Source organism: Rhea americana, unplaced genomic scaffold, assembly GCF_003343005.1.
Source record: "Rhea americana isolate MKP2758 unplaced genomic scaffold, rheAme1 scaffold_53, whole genome shotgun sequence".
Taxonomy (NCBI): Eukaryota; Metazoa; Chordata; class Aves; order Rheiformes; family Rheidae; genus Rhea; species Rhea americana.
The window spans coordinates 3,038,218-3,056,239 of record NW_028186679.1 but is presented as its reverse complement, the minus strand read 5'-3'; the positions used below and the strand labels follow the sequence as shown (position 1 = coordinate 3,056,239).

At 35.5% G+C, this 18,022-nt stretch overlaps 1 protein-coding gene across 5 annotated transcripts in view; it reads right to left on the bottom strand.

Annotated features, from left to right (window-relative positions):
* CUNH10orf67 (chromosome unknown C10orf67 homolog) overlaps positions 1–18,022 on the bottom strand; it is a 45,739-nt gene that overhangs the window by 7,657 nt on the left and 20,060 nt on the right. For all 5 annotated transcript variants that reach the window (XM_085318340.1, XM_085318338.1, XM_085318342.1 and 2 more), the window contains 3 exons: positions 4,430–4,573; positions 3,406–3,509; positions 3,255–3,320 (listed from right to left, as the gene is read on the bottom strand). In XM_085318340.1, the coding sequence (XP_085174466.1) occupies positions 3,255–3,320; positions 3,406–3,509; positions 4,430–4,573 (314 nt within the window). The remainder of the gene's footprint in view (positions 1–3,254; positions 3,321–3,405; positions 3,510–4,429; positions 4,574–18,022) is intronic.

The window sequence follows — 18,022 nt, the reverse complement described above, 5'->3', positions numbered from 1 at the left end:
GCAGAGTCCTGCACCTAGGGAGGAATTAACCTATGCACCAGTACAGGTGGGGTGCTGATCTGCTGGAAAGCAGCTCTGCAGAGAAGGACCTGGAAGTGCTGGTGGACAACAAGATAACAATGAGCCCGCAATGTGCCCTTGAAGCCAATAAGCCCTATGGTATCCTRGGGTGCACTAGGACGAGTGTTGCCAGCAGGTCGAGGGAGGTGATCCTCCCCCTCTACTCAGCCTTGGTTAGGTCTCATTTTCAGTACAATGTCCATTTCTGGGCTCCCTAGTACAAGAGAGACGTGATACTGCTGGAGAGAGTCCAGCACAGGGCTACGAAGATGGTTAGGGAAGTGGAACATTCCCTATCAGGAACGGCTGCGAGAGCTGGGCCTCTTTAGCCTGGAGAAGACTGAGGGGGGATCTTATCAATGTCTTTAAGTACCTGAAGGAAGGGTGTCCAGGGGATGGGGMYAAACTCTTTTCCGTTGTCCTGTGTGACAGGACAAGAGGCAATGGGTAGAAATTGAAGCACAGGAAGTTCCACCTGACCGTGAGGGGGAATTTCTTCACTGTGAGAGTGACRGAGCACTGGRACAGGTTGCCCARAGAGGCTATGGAGTCTTCTTCTCCGGAGATATTCAAAGTCTGCCCCGATGCAACCCTGTCTAACACGGTGTAGGTGACCCTGCTTGAGCAGTGGGGGTTGGATTAGATGATCTCCAGAGGTCCCTTCCAACCTCAACCATTCTGTGATTCCGTGATTCTGTGAAAAAAATCCTCCAGCACCTAACAGTATTCTAGTAGCTTACTGAATACTCATTAGGATAGACCTGAGTAGATAACAACGGTAGAAGTTTATTTTTCTACAGAGACTTGAATTATCACAGAGGACTTTCATCATTATTAAGAGCACTGATAACACTTTCATTATATTGTTATCATAATATATTCTTACCATTTTCAGGTGACAGGATAACTAGAGGACTGTTCCAGTGAATACGGAATTTAACAAGGAACTCTCCACTAACCTTAGGGACAGTGTGTAAAACTGCACAAGTATGAAGTACAATACAGAGAGCTTACTGTGTAATGGAAATATCTTCACTATGGCTAACTAGCTCTAGGACAGGAATTACTGCATTTTCACCCTTCTGAGTGATGTTTTTGAGATAACAAAATTATTGGAAAAGAACTGACTGAAATACAGCAGAATGTCCAGTTGGTGGGAAATTTTGTTCTTTAAAAGTTAATATCAGTCAAGTTGCATTTGAAATAAACTTGAAATCCTGAAAAAATATTTTGGAACAAAAGAAACAAGATGCTTACAAGTTTAATTGCATTCTAATTACATTCCTTTAAGACTCCATAAATTCTGAATAATTAAAGTTTGCCTGATTCTTCCCTACAATATTAGCAAAAATCTTACCAATCACATCTTGCAGTTATTCAGCAGCTGCTAGGGCTCTCATATTTTGYCATTCTAGGCAGTATCTACATGCAGGATTTATAGCTCCAGGCTATAAATCCTACAGCTTCCACAAGCTTGTCCCAAAACTTTCAGACTCCAGTTCCTAGGTTAACAGCAGAGACTCTGGAATTTCTGAAACCCTGGTTAGCACTGAGGTTACTGGATTTTTTCCACTCTAGTGCTGTGGATTTCAGTCTTAGGAAATCCCTCCTGTTTTTTTAGACAGTAAAGAGTCTGCATGTCCTGCATTAGATGTGCACTACCAAAATATTATGCTTTAGAGAGAAAATCATAGCCATAAGAGATGCAACACAACTTTTTGTSCACACTGATCACTACTACTGCCCTCCAGAGCAGACTGTTACACTCACATTGCAAAGTACTGGACCAGGATGGGTCCCATAGGGCACACTTGTGAATTTCAGATATTTTTAAGCTGTAGTTTTCTCCTAAAAAAGCACTGAGCTATGTAACGGCCTATGAAACTGGTGTTTCTAAAGCATGATGCCAAACATGTGTGTTGTATTCTCTGAGAAATGACCTGACAGTATGTTGGTATGTTTGAAAATTCAAGGTKTGTTGAGATAGCAGCAGGTGACTGTGTTGTGAAGAGTGAGCCAAAGCTAGTGCTATCTCATATGCTTATAGGGAACAAACCAGCACCAGAGCTGCTCTGGGGTTTTGTCTTGAGGGAATTGGTTGCTTTACTCCAAGGAGAATATGAGTCAAGCAATATAGATGTACTGAGGTTGATCAGCAACCAAGATGATAGAACAAATGTGGGTATCTACACCATTAAAATTTATTTGTCGGTATAAATGTAGTCCTATACACCTATACATACCTATACAACAGCTGTTCAAGTGTTTCTTTATTGGAAACACCACAAGGCTTTTTCAATGGGCAGTCTTTATAGTGGGACCAGCTTTTAGACCAAAGAAATTCATAAATATTCCAAGGCTTCCAGTCTCAGTCACAACTCCATGGCAAGACTGAAAGGTATGACACAAATAGTTGCACTTGATCTGTGTTACCCAGAAGCACTAAAATTCTCAGCAAGTCTCCAGGAATCTGAGCAAAGCTCCATGGATTACCTTAATGTTAATTTGCTCGAAGTTCATTACATTTTTGATGATTGGAGGAGTTTGTGAGTTTGTTTTTTTTAGCCAAAATATTTCAGAATACAGATCAGGAAGTTAAAGATTTTAGAGGGGATGGATAGAGCAGAGGGAAAAACATCTGAGTAGAAGACATGTATATAGGAGGACTGGAATRGAATGCAAAACAGAAGAAAACAGTGATTTTGGGATAGAGAAAGAGATAGTGACAGAACATGGTGAAGTATGAAACAAGGTACATGAAAAAGATATCTGAGAAAGAAGAATGTTAAGAATGGAAACAAAGAGAAATAGAGGGGAAAAAAAAAGTATTAACAGCTTAAAATCTCATTCAAGACTGCCATAAAAGGGTCTTTAAAGAAAAATGTAATTTAACAGTGAGCACACAAGATTTGTTTTTAAGAATACTCAGTACTATTGCCATAATCATACAAAATTACCTGTGTGAAGTGTTCATTATTATTACAAGAAGGTTAATAGTATACCATTCAACCTAATATCATTCAATTCCAATTTTATTAATTTATATATTACATCACCAAATGCTAATGACTATGTAACAGAATAATGTACATGACTTAATATATTTTTAATCTTAATTTTCATGAATATAATTTGCAAAAACTATAGACCTAAGGTATTTTATAAACATAATCAATACTGTTATAATACTAAACCTCTTCTGTAGAATCTGGAACTTCTTTTTCCATATTATATTACTTCGTTCAGTTGTTTTTCTAAGGCTGAAAAAAAGTGTAAGAAAATAAGTTAAAACTATGTAAAGGCTTAAATGACTTCAAAGCACATCTTCAAAATTTTCACCACTACCTTTCTGTGGTTTCCCATTCTTGACCTCTGTATTGCTTCRGTTTATCATTTTCAGTAGCCAGTGTTCTTTTAACAGATTCCTGATCAGGTGCTACATATTTTATCTGAATTTAAATAAAACATTGTTTATTTTCTTTGCCAACAATGCAAAAAACAAATACAAAGTTTTGCTTATATGCAATGCTCTTCTCTGACTCTTGGGACAAGCTTTCCTATTTTGGGCTGGTAGATCYTTTCAGAACTCTGTTAAAAAGTTGAAAGGCTTTTTAACCTTAGCCAGTACTTCAAAGTCAGATTAATTTTCCCTTTGTATATATGGATTATTAYAGTTAGACAACTTTTTGATGACGATAAAATAATACAATAAATTTTCTACATATATTTGTCTGAATACCATCTTACTGTTATCAATGTTAAAATTATCATTGCCTTGAACGGAAGAGGACTGAAGACCTACATCTATTGTTGTAAGTTCCCCATGGCAAACACTGCCATTTCTAGAGAGCATATGGTAAAGTGATTAGAATAAAGAATCGCACTCCTGATTCCCAGCTCTAACCCCGATTTTCATGATCGTATCTATCATTGGGACCCGAGTGCTTACTCATCTTTGGTTTTGTGTAGATCTGATACAAACCAGTTCCACATCTAGCGCAAGAGCTGGGAAAACTCAGGCACAAGGACTGGAAGGGAGATGTGGCACATTTCCAGCCTGATGTGATTGGACGGAGGTACTCACGAGGGAGCCCATGCAGTAATATTGTCATGCAGCTTAGACACAGTTTGTGTTACCTTGGATCTTCACTCTTCTGTCTGGGAAGTTGAGGTAGTAGTAATTCTCTCAGAGGAATGTTGAAGAAATTCTGTAAATTTCTGGGATGAAGCCACTACAGAAACGTCTACTAGTATCATTACTATAGCAACTAAAAGACTAAAGAAGCAATAGTTCTGGCAGATACAAAGACATGTATTGGATATAACATATATACTTAAATACATCGGCTTGTAACAATTAAAACATTACCTTGTCTGTCCATTCTTTCTTTTGTTTTGTAAGATGGTCCTTTCGAAATTCTTTTTTTTCCTGGGGCATTATATTTTCAGTTTCACTTTGCACTGGCAGTTTGTTTTTTTTAACTTCATTTTCTTCTACTTGCAGTCCTGAAGTCTGACAAATATAGTCTATTGAACATGCAAACCTGTTTCAGTCTCCTCTAATATTTTCATTACTCAGGCAACGAGAGCACCATTGAGTGGACACACCATATCATAAATCTGAAACAAACTAGGCCACCTCAAATCTTCCATTCCCTCTTAGCAGTATGTCATATACACTACTTTTCCAACAGTAATATATATTCTACACAGCACAGAGCAAATCTGAAAAAACAAAGATGAGATCCTTTTACAGCCCTCTACCCAGTCATCTCCTGCTTCTTTTTTGCACCTCGCAGGTATAGATATTCCCTCCTCCAAGAGACATTTTCATCTCTATCCGTCTATTTCCATCGCACTCCAGAGAGACATGCTGGACATGAATCAAGTAAGTCAAATACGTTACCAACCCTCTGAACAGAACTTTCAGGCATTCAGCAGTATTTTTTATTAAACTCTAACCCTATCCAGATTGAGTCATCACTTTGTTTTGTCAGCTGCTGATACATTCCACTTTCTCTCAAATGCACACGCCGGTAGCTATGTGGCTAATTCAGAGGTGTAAACACCGGAGTTAAAATACAGATAGCATTGCAGATACATTGCCGTATCAGGCTTTTTAAATAAAGAAAAGTCATTTTTTCCCCTACTATGAAAATGGCAAACAAAATTCACTGTAAACATTAATTATTATTAAATGACTGGAAAAACAATCACAGGGTCATAATCTCCTTCCACATGCATTTTACACTAGTTTAATATCCTATATTTCAATAGCAATATAGCTGGGTAACTGAGGGTTTGTAAAAGCAAAATCGGGCCTGTTGTAACTATATACACAATGGACTAGATCTCAAGCCATCTGACAATGGTGAAAAGTAGCTCTACAGTCACAAATCTGATCCCCAGATAATTCATTTATGGATTGCAGACATTTGGAATATAAGCATAATAGGGCTTCAATGGCAAAACCCTTCCTGATACCCTTACTGACTGCTGCGATATGGCAGGGTAGAAAAGACTATGYCTGAAAACTTGTTACAATCTGAAGATCTCTAGCTCTTGGAGAGTCTCCTGAGGGAGCAGTGGGTACTTTAGCATTCCAGGTCAGTATGCCAACGGGAAAGAAATGAATGAGAGTTGTACTTGTGCCTCTTTTAATATATTGTTTGGAAAGATGATTTTAAAAGGTTAAATAAATTTTAAATGTAATGCTAATTGCACATACACATCAGTCATTAAGGCTTCAACCAGTTCATTTTTAAATGCATTAATTCTTTCCCTCCCTCTATTGTATTTTTTCCGGCTCATTTCTTTGGCTCTTTACAATCTATTCCCATGTTTCTGAAGAGATTATTTTAATCCTGACTGTGTTTTTGTATTCTTTCTACCCTGATCTTATTTACACCACTGAAATCTGTATCATCAGGTGTACCTCTCAAAATCATGCTCTTCCAGGCTGAAAAGCAGAGCAAATCTCTTTGCAAATGTGGAAAACAATCATAAGTTGGATAAAAATTCAAATTTTGACGTAAGACTCATGCCCCTTTAAAGAATATCTCCAGATGATTAAAGCTTATTCTGAATAGAGGAGGTGTCTTGATAAAGTTTTTGACTGGAAAGTCCACTTTGCTATTTAAACTATATTTTGCATCCTTCAGTTTTAAAACCTTAAGTATGTCCAACTAAGATTTCATTCAGATTTATATATAAAATTGATAATTATTCTAGGAAATTYTAAGCCTCAATGTAACAACTATTTGGAATATTACTGCATTTTCATTTTACTTTTCAAAAGTCATAAATGCATCATTCTAAGTATTTACTATCAGTCATTCAACTCATTGCAGATGACTCACCAAATTTGATATCCTCTTTAAGCTGACTGAAGCTAATGAAACAAATTTCTATCCCCTATTGATCTATTCAATGAAACACAGGTGAAGGGCTGAGAAGCTATTGATTTCTTCATTCTATATTATTTAAGTTCTCATGAGCCTTCAATTCTTTTGGATTAATGTTGTTTAGAGTAGGACAATCCATAACCATAAACCTATTGAATATTCTCCAGTGCGTGTTCTCGACAACTACCCTTGGTACATGTGCATAGTTTTCAGACTGCCTCCACACATGACCATCTGTCATGACTGCATGGCGCCTCTCCACAACTGGGTCGGATCCTTGCCTGAGGGCATTAGGTTCCAGACAATGCTGGTTTAGATGAACAGTTTGGATAACACTACAAGRGCCATCTGTTCTACAGGAAATCCTTTCTCTGTGTCAGGAGTGAAGTATTCACAGCACATAACTATGTATTTGTCTACTTACACAAGATTTTATGTAAGAAGAATTATGAGGACATGCTATTTGCAACTGGATAGAACACTTTGCAAAAATTAGCTTGTGCTTCAGCATAGTTACAACACTTCAGTTCTTCAGGCAATACATAAGAACTGAATCTCCCCCTAAGTCTTCCTAATAAAGCCTATTACCTCCTGAAAAATCAAAATATTAATTCTATTGCATGGGATTACAAAACTTAACTTTGGTATGGAAGTCCAGCTCTTTTGCAGCATAAGTTAGGGTACTGCATATCACTGTGGTGCTTATAAAAATTGTATTTCAGGAAAGAGGTTTCATACATTTGAGTACGAGCAGAGTCTAACAACCAAAGTTTTCCATGTAATAATAACACATTAAACTTTCCATCTCCTAGTCAAATAGATTCAACTTTCAGGCACTCAAACTGTAACTTGCAGAGTGGGGAAAAAAGACAGCTAGGAAATAATACTCTGCAACTACTTTTTTTGGTAACCCCCCCATCCCAAATCTAATTTTCACAACAAAAGGTAAAAGTTTTAAATAAAACAATAYACCTTTTCTCAGTACAAAATTCTGTTTATAACTACATCACTAAAAAATATTAGTGACTACATCTTAAAATGATTATTTTTTACAGTTTAGAAAAGACATCTAATTGCCTGAAAGGTTCTAAAACTAACCACTGGGTTGACTGCACAGCCGTGTTCAGATGAAGATACAACAGGCATATAGACTGGGTCTTAGGGCTTGATAGAGTTGTGCTTTCTACCTGGTATCATAGAATGTCATAAATATCAGACAGTGATCTAYGTAGGAACCTTCCATTTTGTGGAATTTCAGGAGTATTCTTTACTCTTTCGTAAGTCTTGAAATATATAGAACTGCAAGTTTATGTACCAGCCAAAGGTTACTGTCCCCTTTTTTAGGTATATTTATAGCTTCCACTATTTGCAATACAAGAGATATCAAAAAGGTTTTGTAAAAATCTAGTAAGATTATATTAAAAAAATTTTTTTTTGATCTACTTAGGTTCAAAAATATATAGGAAACTTGAATGAACTTCAACACTATTAATAGGACATGTTTCAATCCCAGTAAATCAAATTCCCTTTTARCTATAATATGGTTATAAGGCTCTATGATAACACAGAATAAAACTTGAAGAATATAAATGCTAAGGAAGAAAACTATTGAGACAATACTAAATGTTAGGAATTAAGTGATGAATTAGGGAAGTTAGAAAAGGAAACAGTGAAACCAATAAATGAGAATAAGAGAAACAAGGCAGTGAAACATCTTTCAGGGGAACTGTGGAAATCCCATTACCTCTGATACTTTTTCTGTTCTTACTATCCTAATATTATCTTGGTATAAATTATCTGCTCAAAGTTAATGAAATAATAAAAATATGCAATAAGAAAAACCTCCTCAATGACCATCTCTAGTCTCACCAATTCTGCTTGTATACATYTCCAGTATGCAGTCATCTGCTACCATTGTAATACAATATAAACAGATATCTTATTGTTTTTGGTATCTTCATCTGTAACAAAATGGATTTTCCTGTGTARATATATTCCCTATCTAGATACATAAAATTTCTAAGGTGAATGCAGGTGTCCTCTGTTCTATCTACAAAGTGAAATTACACAATCAAATCTGCTCCAATACAAACACTGAGCAAAATATGAGCTAACACTGCATGTGTATTTAACAGTAATTGAAGGCCATTTTTTAAAGTGTATTGAATGTACCGTTTTGTGCTGCTTCAAAACCACATTAAAAAATTGAAAAACTAAACAGCAGAAGCTTGTCAATATTATTTAGTGTTTTATTCATTAACAGCATATCTTGAAAGCACTTCAGGCCATGTTGAAGCCTAGATGGTTTCTGAAAGGCACTATCCTCCCAGGACTCCAGAACTATGAGTTCAACTTAGTCAATTGACTAGCTGGTGTTAATCTTAGGCCTGGATATTAGGCAGCAGCCCTTGTGATAGTCAGGAAAGAGTGGTCAAGGCCAGGGATTTATCCTCTTGCTTAGGAGAGTGAAGCAAATAAATGTACTTGCTTCTCTGAGAAGGGTATGTGGAGAAGGAGAGTTCACGTATTCTCCTGCAGGATCAGTATAGTACTGATGTATATAAATACAAAATAATACAGGTCTAACATTAATTTTTAATTCATCAAGTTAAAATCCTTTGTTGTGTTTTAAAGTAGAATTATGAAGGTCTACAGGCACTAGAAAGAACAGCAGTGTGGATACTAGTAGAAGCATAATAGAATTATGATTATTAAGGATGCAGTGCTCCTGGAAATTCAACTAGCAGGAAAAATAAGACTGTGAAATAGCAGCAGTAGATCAGTCAAGAAATAGTATATGATCAAGGATAATGAAAGATAGAACATGAGGATAAAGGGTTAAAGAACACAGAACAATGCAGGAAATGTTTCAAACTCCCCAATACATTTCTAACAGGAGACGAAGCATGCTAAGTTATTCAAAGGTGAAACTATAATCAAGACTCCTTCAATTCCTCAGGTATATTCAGACAGGCACAGACTTGGTCTATGGATAGTTGATTTTTCAAACAAAAGTAGCAGGAAAATTCTCAAAATACTAAAAGAAACAAGAAAAAACCTTTGCAAACACCAGAATTGTACATGATAAAATATCAGAAAATGTGAAATTCCTTTTTAAAACATTTTAATTAGAATAGAATAAATAATGAGAGCTAAAGAATAGTTCATACACAAATATCATGCTATTTTATGATATAAGCTGGAAATTCTTTTTAACTTTTTAGTGTCATTTCTTTCTTTCCATCTTTCTCTCTCTGCAGCTGGCCACCTTACTTATGGGCTAAAGCTCAACTCTTTTTTTCAAACAGACCAGAATTTACTTGGTTACCACACACTGGAAAAGGTTTGTTGTCAAAACTAACAAACCCTCAGTAAGGATCTAGAGGTGCAGAAACATTTTTSTGCTATTAAGTCCACGGTTTTCTAGTAGGGAAATGTCATAAATATTGCCTATATCTCTCTCCCCTCACTCCTCCTTAACATCACAACCAAAGTTTTCAGCATGTACATATAATTAGTGGGTAGAATGTAGAATGTGCATCTGTGCAAGACTAAGAAAAATGTAGTAAGACAGCTCTCAGTATTAAATATCTTCCTCCTCTTCTTCTTCTTCTTCTTTTTTTTTTTTGGATCATTAGCAATCTGGCATACACACTGCTTTGGACAAAGATCTCCTCCTGGTGACGGATGAAGCTATACCACCTATAGTTCATGGCATGACTGAATGGGACTGATAAATTTTAAGGGATTTATTCTTTTCTCTCAAACTTTACGGTTCTTCAGAATATCTGCTCACCCATTTTGTGTAACTTATATATGATGCCCCATAGACAGTCTTTGAAAAGAATAGGGTTCAGCATTTTCTTTATATTGCTCACTCAATCACAAGAGTATCTCATCCAGTTTGGACTGTATGATTTAGCACGATCTCAGTTCAGCCTGGAAGTGGAAATAGTAGTCTTGGGAAAGATTAACAACAAAGACTGAAGCAATTGCCCGTTTCCCCTAATTTATCACAGAGGAGATAGCCACATAAATGTTGGTTCTTTTAACTGAGAGAATACATCTGTTGTTAACTACTTCCTTTTTGGTAACGGGCAATTATAGATCCTGAGACACTGTTTGACAATTGTATCACAACAGTGGTCTACTGAGGTTGTTACCAACTGGATCTGAAAAGAAGTTGGCGTAAGTGCAGCATAGGAGCAGTTCTGCCAGTTCTGGATTTTGAGTGACCTCCTGATTTCATACTTTTCTCTCTCCTTGGGCAAATCTCCAAGTCTTATACTGAGCCTTGTGTTACAGTAGACAGCAGAACAATCATCTATCCAGAATATTCAAAGAGTATTTGTACCTGCTGCAATTTTATATGTAGACCTTGTCACTCTTAGCCAACACAAGATGCCAARAAGTTAGGTTACTACAAAGCAGTCTCCTTAGATTACATCATAAACATCCTTAGAGACTACGCACCCAAATTTAACAACAGCCAGGTTTTCAGYTGACTGAGCAATTTACCCTAACCGTACACTTTGAATGATGGAATCAACAACAGACTGAACAAAGAATGGTCTGAAGACAATCTGCATCTTCAGAAAAAACAGACTCTCAACGTCTAATCTACTTGAGAAGTCTTTTCCAAAGGCAACCTACTGTTAGCATATATTCCCTCTCCCTGGAGAGAAGAAATGAATGGTGTTCAGTAAAGTGCTACATTAAACCTTAAAGCTTTCCACTTTAATTATTTTTGCTATTTAAAAAACAAACAAAATCATCAAAACTGTGTGACTTTTGTTTAGTATGGAGTATAGTTGCTTTAGCTGTAAACAGTCTTTGCATCCATTGCTTATTGCTATGGTTAATGACTAAGCAACTAGTGGAAACAAATTAGGATACATTTGTCAGAGCCTCCACAAAATGCAGAGAGTAGTAAAAGAAGAAAATGTATGAATGTTAATGTGTGTCTTTTTTAAAAATGAATGAATCTGTAAGCAATAACAAACACAATATAGTTTCCAATCCACCCCTAGTTAAAGCTTTGTTGTTGGTCAGCAGTAAATTTTCAGCCTGGCTCATTACATCAAGTAAGACTAAAATCAGGGGTCTACGTTTGATGCTGTTACTCCTTGCTTACTCATGTTGCTAGTCACATATTTGCTACTATACGAAAAATAGCCTGAAATAAACAGAGGGATCTACATTTCACAGGTAAAAAGTAATTTTAAYAACAGTATAAATAGAAATGCAAGCAGAACTTTAGTATGACTTTTAGTCAAAATAAACAAATCTCCTCAACTGTGGATTGTGCAACCCCAACGTAATAAACAAACATCCAGTTCATTGGCAATAGCCAAACTGCAGTAAAGATTSTTGTAGTGAAATACATATCTGAGCAACTGAAAGCTTAGAGAATGGACATTATTGCTGGTTATGAAATTAATCCCAGGTAGTTGTACTACATAGCAAAAGATAATGGAACAAACATAGTGAAAACGCCATAGCTTATTAATGGCAATACAATTTTCGACACTCAAGTTTGCATAAACTTTGATGACTACTGCCATGTGAGATGCCCTGAGATTCAAGACACCTGCAAGAGGCTGGCAGATATGACAGATGACTTAGGAGAGGCCCATACCTTTCTGAAGGAACAGATGGAGTGTAGGTGGGACAGCTCTAGCATCTAGCATCTAGCATGACAGAGAGAACCTTATGTTTGGGCAACTATACTTTCCATCTGCCCAAAGACTGCAATTAACCTACTGATGAGGAAAGTAGGATAAAAACTAAAGAATATGTGAAGAAGAGGAAGAATAATGAAAGAGAGAAAAAATATGGGAAATTCTGTTTCTGAGTTGAGTTATGTCAGAAGAATTTTATCTGGAATTCTGTATGTACCTTGCAACTAATAGTTGATGATATAGTGAAATAACAACAACAAAAAAGTAAACACAATAGATGCATGAAGCTAAGAAACCAAAAATATATTTGAGTTCAAAAAGAACAGAAGAAATCTATGTTAGGCAGTAACTGGACAGTCACTTTCATCTACACTGCTGGTAGCCATTTGTTTCTGCTGCCTCTCCTATGTGGGCATTAKCATCATGCAGGTATTACTGGGTATTACTACCAATTTTGAAATGTTAGAACACCCTGAACCAGTTAAAAAAACCTGTTATTAGCCCAAAGAATGAATCAAATTGGAAAATATTCAGTCATAGCTGGATCCAAACCAGAAATAGAATCAAAGTTTACTAGTTTGCCTCCGGACTGAGAACTTATGCAATATCAGACACTCTGGATTTCATACGGGACATCCACTGATTTTTGGACAGAATTTACAATGTTAGTCCTGGTTCATTAGAAATAAAACAAAATGTGAATAGGCTGTAGAGTCAGTCCACAAATCCCTCTACCTATACTATATTTTCTCAGTTGTAGTGAGTAAATTCTTTTTCTTCCGCTCACTGGAAGGTTTAGCTGGCAAGAATCTCCTTCTGGTGCATCTAGGATTCCAGAAATCAATTACTACCCTTTAGAACAATGTGGTGCCATTTTGGGTCTCCTCCAAAAAGGTACCTGCTGGAAAAGACTAGGGCTAGTCTTTCTATATAAAAGGACAGAAAAAAGTTTTACAGGTAGTAAGGAGGCTGATTTTCTGTTGAGATTATTTCTTTGTTGCTGCTCGGATTTTACTGCATGATTAAAGCATTACRGTAGTCAGAGATCTGAGGAGTGTCAAAGCAGTGTCGTTAATTAACTGATACTGAATCCATTAAATATGAATATAAATTAAATCCTTGATAAAAGGATATTCCTTTATACCTATAACATTTCGAGTCATAAATCTAGGTAACAAATAGATAATGAAAACAATATACCTATTTTTGTATTAATATAATAAAATATCACTTTCAAACAYTGCACATATTTCAACTAACTTAGACTTGCTAGTTTATCCCAGCACATGGCCTGGTCTCAGCACATGCTGTACATTTCTAAATCTAACTATGATTAATAGAATATGTCAATTAACTGTGGAAGGAAATACAGTTTCAAAAAGTGAGGCTGATTAATACATTGATTTACATACTAACTTCTACGTATTCCCTTTTTTCCCCCCTATTATTTGAAGCTTTAGGAAGATCAGTGATATCAGCAACTCTTAAGTCATATAAATGGCCTGTAAAACCCGAATTCAAATTTATTGAATGTATTACTAAAAATATACTGCAAATGTTAAAGAATGTCCACAAATATATAAATATATTCAGTCAATTATTTTTCTAAAACCCTTGAAATATTATTCATTGCAAAAAAGAAACCCAAATAGTCTAGCCTTCATGTCATTGTAACCTCATAACTTTGTTAAATGACAGGATATTGTAGTAAGGACAGATGACAARCAACATTCTTATTTGATTACCGTCACATTCAGAAGTCTCATAGTAGAGTGAGTTTTTAAGCTTCAACTGATTCAARTAGGTTATAGATTCTTAATTGATAATAACTCTCACTAAGGAAGAAAATACATTTTTTAAAGGGAAACCTTCAAATTATATTAAAATGTTAGAAGAATGTCTTTATTGCACATGTCCTTCTATGTAAAGAATTCCAATGTTGGCAAGTGTGTAGAAGGACTTACAGCGAGAGGAAGTCTTTTGAAAATAAGGAGAACTTAGGCAATGCAGACCACACTTTCTTTCTTTAAATCATCTGTTTTGGGTGCAAGAAATCAGATTACAATCTGTATTGAGATTGCCAAACACTTCCAATGACCTGCCAATCAACAATTCTTTTTATTACTGTAATGCTATATCTGAATCAAACTGGTGACTCMAGTGTGGAAAGCACAACTCTCCTATATTAATTCTGTCAGCAAAAAAGACTATTATTAACTCAGCATTTTATTGAAAAAACTGTATYAAAATGAGTACATAGGAAGTCTTAYGTATGTCTTCAAAAGATATACAGCTTTTTGCAGATTTAAAGCTAATTGTATTAGCTCCTTGATCTATGACAGTGAAAAATCGTTTTAGAGTTCACCATCTGTGGACTTGATAACTAGAGAGACTTCATGCTTAACATTTTTTTCTTAGAAGACTCAGTTGGAAATAAACTGGGACTATTAAGATCGTTTGAAAGTGACAGCAACTTCTTGGCTTGCACTGAGTTGTAACAAAGCCAGTTTATTCTGTGCTACTGCTCAGCAGTGCTCAGTTTTATTTTTGTTACTCACACGACAGGAAAGYAAAGTATTGTCTATATACAATGAAACAAAATCAAATGTAAATATAATAATAAAACTATAGAAAAAGGGAAAAACATATAAATTAACAACTTTATCCTATGATTTTTTTTCAGAACTTTATTATTGATTGTTTTGAATACTTTGCTACTGATTCTGCTTTCTTACAGTTTATTTCCCTCTAACATTTTTACATTTKTCAGGATTTAAACTCTACAAGTCTTATAGCATTTATATTTTCAGATTCAACTTTTACTTAAGAGCACTTTTTATATTCAGTGCTCATTCCCCTTTTATTCTCTTGCTGGTCCATCTTTCATTTCCACATTTGTATGCACTCAGAGTATCAACATGAAGTCTCAATGAGCAAAGCATGTAACTTCTCATTGACTCCACTCTTTCCTTTCTGCTTCCCAGAGGACAGGCATTCTGCTTCCAATGTTATTTAACATTCACTGTGCACATTACTGCTCTGACTTACTGTGCCACTGCTGTATTTCCTGTGTTTCATACTGATTTGTTTGCTAATATGCAATTAAAAGATGAGGCCATAAAATTTGCATATTAAATAATATTAGCTATTACAGACTAGTCAGGGTACCCTCATCACATTTCAGGATTAATCTAGATGCATATTCTCTGTATCTTTATTTCAGTGCACTAAAAGACCTTAGAATCAATTTCAGAAATAGATTTTTGGTAACTACATGCTCTAACTTGTGAAGAATTAGGAGCATTAGGAAGAATGAGGCCAAATCTTTCCTAACAGTCTTTGTAGTCCAGCCGTTGGCCTGAGCTCACTTGTTTTGAGCTCAGACTATTTCTAGTCTATTCCTCRTCCTAGGCTGTGCCCTGTCACGTGCCCCCAGTGCATTCAAGAAGGTCCTCAAAAAAGAACTTCTAGGTAAAAATAGGAACTAACTCTGGGATAACACAAAACTAGAAGTAAATATGGCTAAAATCAATATTTATTTATTTTTAATATAGTTTTATTTTGAAAACTTATATTTCTCCTGAATTATTATCAACTTTCAAATCTCTAAACTTTTTTATATGCATTAGAGATATACGATACCTGTCTAGCTAAGCTTTGATTAAAGCTTCCACAGGGAGTTCTAGATCTACTACAACTCAGTTTGTGACTTACAATGTCTTTTCTAGGTGCCACAGCTACAACGTGAGAACCAAAAGTTAGCCTGACCACTTTGCATGTCACATACACTACCTGCCTGCTATGTCAGAAATAGATTATGAAGGCAGATGAACCTTGGTTTTATCATCTGACAACAATGCCCTCGAATGCTTTTGGAAAATACACAAATCTACAAATCAGACTGAGGTCTTTAGCATCAGCTGGGATTCTCCAGTGGCACATTCCTGAAAGAGCAGAGTCTATACCTTGACTCAGTAGCCTAAATTTAGACAATCAAAATTTAAAATCTTTCATTCATTATTTCCTAATTCTAACAGAGCCCTCCTTACATTTTCAGCTTAAAGAAAATTAAAAAAAAGAAAAAAAGTGACGAGACCTCTAAGGTATTTTCTGGATGAAGGTGTTCATTTAAACTCATTTAATAGGCAATTTATTTTATGCTTTTTTTTTCACCTTCACAAACTAGTTTCAAGGAACTTGTCTATAATATGATATTTCGTTTTTGACTAATTTTAAAAAGTTCAGTCCTCCAGTGCTTACCCAGAGCCACTGAAACTGAAAACTGAGTAAAGACTGCAGGATTGGCCACCTATTAAAAAAGTCTAAGACACATGGTGCTGAGATTAACAAAACAAAGTAAGTAAAGCAGCTATGACTTGGCACAACGTTTGACAAGCTGCAGAAAAGCAAATGTTTAAATAACTGAAGTGGTACTGATTTTCTATTCACAACCTTTTTTCTTCTAAACAGTATCATATTCTTTTCCAGCACATTTAGATTGCAAGTCAAGCTGTGTTTTATTTTTTATTATAATAAACCCAGTCAGTTTACTATAACAAAGACATACTAGTGGTGATCAGTGTGAAAGCCAGTACGAAATCAAGCTAGGAAAAAAAAGTCAAATGGTAAAATAAAGGACCAGCCGTCTGGAAAGTTCCTGATTCATGTAAAAAGAAAATAAAAGGCAGTGTTCTTATGAGACTAACGCAGAATACAAAAATATTTTAAGACAAAACTCTCTATTTCATTGCCTACAACATGTAAACAGTAGCAGCAAATTCTTCTAAATAATCCTACATTTTTTAAATATAAGTCTTACTAAAACAAAATACCAGAGTTTTTAAAAAAATCTTTCTGGCAGCATTGTTAATATCCGTTACTCTCAAAATTCTGCAAGAAAAAAATGTATTTTTCTAACTTATTTTTTCACACGTGAAAAACATCTTCCCTGTCTATATTTAATCTATGTGACATTAAAAGGTTTTGGCATATTTTATTAGATTTGCAATAAATGATGGTTTACAAAAAAAAAAAAAAAGTATACCTAAATATCTTACCAGACTTTTAACTAATGATCTTTCATTTTCAATTTCTGCCTTCATTTGTTCTTGAATTTCAATTAGCTAAAAATATAAACAATATAAACATTCAAGAATTAATGCTGGATTTCTTATTACAGACATTCTCTAAAAATCCTTTCTAGATATAGTCCCCCTGTTCAAGAGACTACATGTGGACATACACATCTTAATATTAGAAGTGGAAACAGACAGACATCCTGACTTTAGATAGATACTTTCATGTGAGGCTTAATCATGTCACAAGAGTCACACATATAAAATGTACAGTTCTTAAGACTCGAGCAAAATAGATTGCTCTGTGAGAGGATGTAGGAAGATGAGGGAAACATTACAATGGAAACTACACTGACTTAAAAACTAGATATTTGTGGAAACCTGCTATAGTCAAACAGTAGTGGCAGTTTGGAACTGCAGGGACAAGTCCGCTATTGTATTATAAGTTTGTAGAAAGATAAGTGGACTACTCTATCATTTGCAGCAAGTTCTAACACATCATTGTTGAGACAAACTCCGTCAGGCAAATTTCACGTCTACTGTCAGCAAGGACAAAGGATTGTGCCTAAAGAATAATTTAAGTAGAATTCTTCGGAAGTTCCAGAATCAAACTCACTTAAACAGTTACATTTCATGGCAAAGCTTCCATAGGTTTTGCTGTTCTTGAGCTGTCTAGGGTTTCTGTCACAGCTGTTGTCATCTGGGATTTGCAAGTTAAACATCTGTATTTCTCAGTGTCACAAGAATCTGAGTTTGTTACTTACTGAATTTGCACTTAGAACATATCCAAAACCTGATAATG